The sequence below is a fragment of the Cryptomeria japonica genome, chromosome 10 (assembly GCF_030272615.1).
Source record: "Cryptomeria japonica chromosome 10, Sugi_1.0, whole genome shotgun sequence".
NCBI lineage: Eukaryota > Viridiplantae > Streptophyta > Pinopsida > Cupressales > Cupressaceae > Cryptomeria > Cryptomeria japonica.
The window spans coordinates 125,304,286-125,310,574 of NC_081414.1; the positions used below are offsets into that span (position 1 = coordinate 125,304,286).

Sequence of the window (6,289 nt, forward strand, 5' to 3'; positions counted from 1 at the left end):
TTGCCAAATAACTTTATAACTTGAGTATTATTAAAAACAGGCTGCAAATTACAATAAAGCTGATCATTTTTTTCTAAGAATGTCAAGCACATGCTTCTCCAAAATGTTGTTCATAATTTTTCAATGCTGTAGCAAGAGAGGACTGCTGCAAAATAATATTGGAGAAGAGACCATGCATAATTACTTCTGTGGGAGGGAAAACATGAGAGAAAATAGCTTTACAACAAAGCAATCAAATATATAACAAAATACATTGACCATGAGATTCTGAAACAATATTCAGAAAGCAATGCAGCCCTAACAAATCTAGTTTCCAATTTAATTTTCTGTTAAATAATTAAGAATAGAAGACTGAACTTTTTGCCAAATTTGTTGAGCATGTCTACAAGACCAGAAAGAATGCTTAATGAATCCCAACTTGTAGCGATTAACCAGCTAAAATATATATATCATTCTTTAACATTTAAAGTTGAGGCTGATAAATCTGCGGCTACACGGGCTGTGGCCTTGATTGTAGTCCCTCCTTCCATGACTGCCATCTTAGCCTGCTCCTTCAATTCCTTCATTTTGTTCCTCGCCATTCTTCCCTCTGCTCCTTCCATCAATTCCCTCACCGCTCTCTCCACTTCTTCTCTCTTCACAAATCCCTTCTTGTCTATCTTCAAATCTATGGCTATCTTAAGCTGCTTCACCAGTATGACCTTATTCATCCCCTGTTCAGCATACAGAGGCCAAGCGATCATTGGGACTCCATGACAGACGCTCTCCAACGTAGAATTCCACCCGCAATGAGAAAGGAAGCCTCCGGTACAGGGATGAGAAAGAATCGGTACTTGAGGGGCCCAATTGAGAAGCACCAGCCCACGGTCCCAGGTTCGACTCTCAAAACCCTCTGGTAAAAGCTGAGAAATGTTAGTTTCCAGAGAAGAAGAGTCCCCTGATTTGTAGCCTCGCAGAACCCACAGGAACCGGTGGCCGCTAGCTTCGAGCCCAAGTGCCAGATCTGTATTTTGCTCCCTCGACAAAACGCCTGCGCTTCCGAAGGACACAAACAGAACAGACGAGGGAAGCTGCTCGTCCAACCATTTGAGGCACCCGGATTCGTCAGGAGTATCAGATTCTGGGAGCAACAAGGGACCTATTGGATAGATCGGAGGCGTTGCAGGCGAGCTGAGGACTTTGATGGCTTCCTCCTCCAGCTCAGCAAAGGTGTTAACGAGAATCCCTGATGCTTCCTTCAGCCGGGAAGAATGGTGGACTATCCATTTACACGCGGAATTCGACTTGTCTTGAATGGCAATGGGCAGATTCCTAGCAGGAATCGGCGGGAGCCCCGGTACCTCCACTTCAAAATCGGGGCCTGTACACGACATCTCAATGTTTGAGACGAGTGTTGGGATATGCATCGCGAAGCAAAGACCAGAAGCCGAGGCCGAAAAGAATAAATAAGTTTGCAAGTTCAGCTTGGCGCCAACGTCGAGCAGGTCAGTACAGAAGAAGTCTGTAACGAAGGCAGAGATGGGCATAGACGAAAGCAAGGATTGGAGAGCCTCTTCAATGTATGGCTTCGCTTTCAGCACGAACTTTGATATGCGAGTTTCAATTTTCATCTCTTCCTCGTCTTCATCGACAGTGACATCAGGTATCTCTGTAAAGCGGATATCCAGAGCGGAAGAGGCCAATCGTTCAAGCACTGCGGGTTGCTGAGAAGTCCACATCCACTTGCTGATGATGAGAGTTATGGAGAAGCCATGATGAGTGCACAGCCGCTTTACAAATTCAACTAATGGAAGCAAATGACCCATTGCTCCGCTCAGCGGGAAAATGGCGACATGAGGATTCCCCATCAATGGTGGCTTCAATTACAGAAGCTAGAAATGCAAAGATTGAGCAGAAATAAGAGCCTTCACCCAAATTTGTGAAGCAAGTTACTTATCTCTAAGTTATACAGCTCCTCACGGCAACACCTGACACACAATCATTTCAATCACAATAATGAGTGTATTTCATTTAAAGATTGTATTTTATTGGAAGGAAAATTTAGTGTGGTTTCGGTACAGTCAAAATTTAAAATGTCTACAGAATTTCTCGTGTGTTAAACTAATGTGTTATCTTCCTGTATTAATCATTCTAATTTATGCCAAAGGCGTACCTTTTATTTGAAGGCCAAAGTTATTCTAGCTCTAAAACAGATCTGTCGTACAGCGTGTTAGTGACAGGTTAGTCAATCGCAACCGTTAACTGTAAAATCAATGGTGTAAAACGCGCGACTAACACGCGTGTTAGTCAATCTATACTATCTTTTTGGAGCCAAAATAGATGTGTCCTTATTTGAAAGAGACTAGCTAATTTTTTACTATCAAGGGACGATTCAAACGTTTTCAACCATTGATCGCAAAATATTTGATGGAAGAACTGGCAACGTCACGGAGAAACCTGACTATGTGTACCGTCTTGTCATCACTTGCCTTCATTTATAGGCCGAAGTTATTCTGGCTCCAAAACAAACCTTTTCTACAGCATGATAGCGATGTGTTAGTCAATCGCAGCCGTTTATTACAAAATCGACTGTGTAAAATGCACGACTAACACGCGTGTTAGTCAATTCGTACTATCGTTTTGGAGCCAGAATAGTCACGTCCTCATTTATTCTCCTTGTCTTTCTATTCGTCATTTGTTTTTACTTTTTCATTTTACATTTTTTGGGCCATACATTGATAAGTTAGAAGCTTGGTTAAGCAAGACAGAGGGTGAGGTTGTTCAGCTGACAAGTTATGTGGTGAAACTCCTTTTATATGCTGATGATCTTATCCTAATTTCAAAAACAACTCATAGGTTAAGAGAACGTTTGAAAGCTTTAGAAGACTTTTGTCAGGCGGTTGGGATGCAAGTTAACATCTACAAGACCAAAATCATGATTTTCTCATTAAAAAGAAAAGACAAACAAATTAACTTTCTTTTTGAAGGCAAGCCATTGGAAATAGTGAAAGAATACAAGTACCTTGGGATCAATTTTCACTACAAGCTCAGTTAGGAGACCTGTAGAAAAACAGATACAAGGAGGATGGAAAGCCTCATACTTACTTCAAAATAGGTGTAGAAAAACAGAACTTTGGAACTGGAAAACCAAGAAAACCCTTTTTGGTCTTCTAGCCACACCGGTTGTTCTTTATGGTTGTGAGGTATGGGGTAGCAACATGTCTAACTGCAGTTGGAGGCAACTAGAAAGAATCCAGAAGCATTTAATAACAAGCAATCTCAAAGTTAAAAGCACGGTCTCGTATGAAATTTTGTTCACTGAAGCAGGTACTTTTCCTTTGGAAGCCTCAACTATAACCCGATTGATATGTTATTTAAAGAAAGTTGCGAACATGGATAAGCATCACTGACCTAAAATGGTTGTGGAAGAGATGCTAAATCGAAGGAAGAAAATCTGGATGAAGTAGAACAACAATTGGTTGAACAAGTGGAACATCGATTTGCATGAGTGTCCTAACACCAACCGTGAAATAAAAAAGTTAATATTATTGAAAAATTTTGTATTACCATGTGGAAAAATTAGATTGGGTGGAAAAAATAATACTACATCAAAGAGATTAACCCAACAAAGGACCGCAGTGAAATTTTTTATATAGGGGCTATTAAAGGTAAAGCGCGAATGCTAATTGCACAGCTGAGAACTGGGTCACAACACCTTAGATGCGAGATCGGTAGGTGGAAGATACCCAAAGAAGCATGGGAGGAAAGAACTTGCATATTCTGCAATAAAGGGGTTGTGGAAACGGAATGGCACTTCATCATGGAGTGCACGACTTATGAGGACATCTGCACTTAGTATGAAAATGGATTGAGGGTTGACAGCATGCATCAATTATTTGAGGAAGATAGAATTAACAAGACTGTTAGCCTCCTAGTCAAAATCAATAGTATAAGATTGGATATCGAAAGGAATTTGAAGATTAATTAAGGATGCTATCTTCGATCCCATAGATTGTTCAGTCTCGTGGACGTCATTAAATTATTTCATTCATTTCCTTCACTATATAAAAACGCAGTAATATTTTTTTGTTTGGTACTGCTACATATGTGGGAGAGTGTGCTAAAGAGAGTTTCACGAAATGTGCGTATGACCAACTACTCATTTAATTTTCTCATCCATTTTTATCCAAGCCTTTGATATTTTTATTTGCCCATAAAAAATATATTGGCATTAGATTAGTTTTTTATTTGGTATTTTATGATAGTTATTTTGAATTGTTAATAAATTATTATTGACTTTATATTATTTAATGGTGAATATATGTATAATATTTAATTTAATTTAATCATATAATACCATTATTAAATTGTATATTAAAGTAAATCTTTACAAATTTTTATTCAACGTAGAAATTATAATTATATTTTTATCAAATATATTTTAAATATAAGATAACAAAAATATATATTTAAGTTTATGTCTATATAATATTATATTTATTATATACTTTATGTATTACATGTAAAAAAAGTAACTAGAATTATATATTTAGTTTATATAAAATCTATAATATAGTTTGTTTGTTTTTGGGTAAGTGCTATCAAGTATGGGGATAGCGCCCTATATTACTTATAAAAAGAGTACATATCAAAAATATATAATGTCGATACAAACAAAATGGCATTACAAGATCCCAAAAGCCAAGCTTCCTACTAATAATTGCCATGCATGTCTTGTAAAATAGCAGATGTAAATTCACCAAAGTTGATGACATTGTAGGTTGATTGGTCAGACAACCACCAATCATCGGAGCGGGTAACCCTGTGGAAGGGTTCCATGTTGCCATTCCTTACTGCGCATCGGAAAACCTCCCAAGCATTCTCACTGAAGATTCTCATTCTTTCACGCTCTGCCGCCTTCTCCAGATATCTCTCCATAGCACAGTTGTGTCTAACATTATCCGAATCCTCCGCATCCTCCTCTGTCAATCCATCTTCTGAGCTGTCCGAGGGCAGGAAGAGTTCCAGCTGGAAATAGACCCTAAGGATGCTCAGCCTACGGTCAATAGGTAAGCTCAGAATGCAATTAGCCACTTCATCCGCCACCAAAGGTTTAACAAAACCTTCAAGTAGCCCAACCATCATTTCGCATGACTCCAAAACATCCACCACCGGGAGTAACGTAGCCTCGAAGATCTTCGAATCTCACCAGTGCCTCTGGTGGTTGAGGACCACACCAACCAGTCCCACCATGGCATCATAAACAACATCCACTGTATAGAACAAATTCTACAGTTGTCCACGCAGATCATCCTCATAGTTAACACATGATATGTTACCAAAATAGGCCATTTTATGCACGGATCACTCTCAGAAGGAGGCAGTTCAAGTATGGTAGCAGATAGAGAGCGACCCCATAAATAGTAACAACCCATCCAAATCTAGAAACTTCATCAAGTCCGCACCATCCTCAATGAGGATTAGAGAGTCTGTCATGTATACAAAAAACTTGAAAGTGTCGAAAGTGTTTTCAGTTCTACTATACTTTCGGTCCACACGTCTTTAGCTCCATCGGTCCTTATGGGTGCAAAGTTCGAAATAGGAACCCGTATCCCATCGGTATCCCATCAGTCAACCAAGGCATGCCAACAAATCTGAGTCTGTCAAAGATACCTTAATAAACATGATCAACTTTGATTAGATCCCAGACTGCATTTGTGGCAAAACATTCATCAAATGTAATAGAACAATAAGGGATGACAATTCCCATATTGGCTACACAGTTCGCCACCCAGTTTCCCTCTCTATATGTGTGAACAATTTCATAAGAGCCTGTATCATTGAGGAGTCGAGATATGCATGGGATCCATTTGTTTAATTTCCTACTCTGAAAACCACCTTTGATTATCCCTTGTATTACTATTAAGGAATCCCCTTCTATGATTAAATTGGACATTTTATTAGTCACACATAGTTTAAGGCCTTCCATGAGGGCACGAATTTTAGCGTCATTATTTGTAGCCTCCCCAATGGCCCCATAAATTCCCAATATTAACTTACCTTCACTTTTACGTACCGCCACACCGAATCCAGAAACCCCCAGATTGCCTCTACATGCCCCATCGAAATTCAACTTCAACCAACCAACTGGTGGTGCCTTCCATCTTATGTGTTTTCTATTGCCTTTCTTATTGAAGAACTTGGGCAACTGAGAAGGGGTGGCCAAGAGCCAATTCTTCTCCATACTTCTATCCCATTCACTATAGTGTTGGATCTTCTTTTTCTGCTTCCCATTGATCATTTCTTCAAT

General features: G+C 39.3%; 1 protein-coding gene across 1 annotated transcript; it reads right to left on the minus strand.

The window, feature by feature from the left end:
• LOC131030879 (UDP-glycosyltransferase 72B1) lies at positions 1 to 2,028 on the minus strand. Its single transcript, XM_057961824.2, has one exon. The coding sequence runs from the start codon at positions 1,845 to 1,847 to the stop codon at positions 450 to 452; it is 1,398 nt and encodes a 465-aa protein (XP_057817807.2). The 5' UTR covers positions 1,848 to 2,028; the 3' UTR covers positions 1 to 449.
• Between the last annotated feature and the right edge of the window lie 4,261 nt (positions 2,029 to 6,289).

Excerpts from the sequence above, each read along its gene's own strand:
- LOC131030879 (XM_057961824.2), bottom strand. The coding sequence starts at position 1,847 with ATGGGGAATCCTCATGTCGCCATTTTCCCGCTGAGCGGAGCAATGGGT.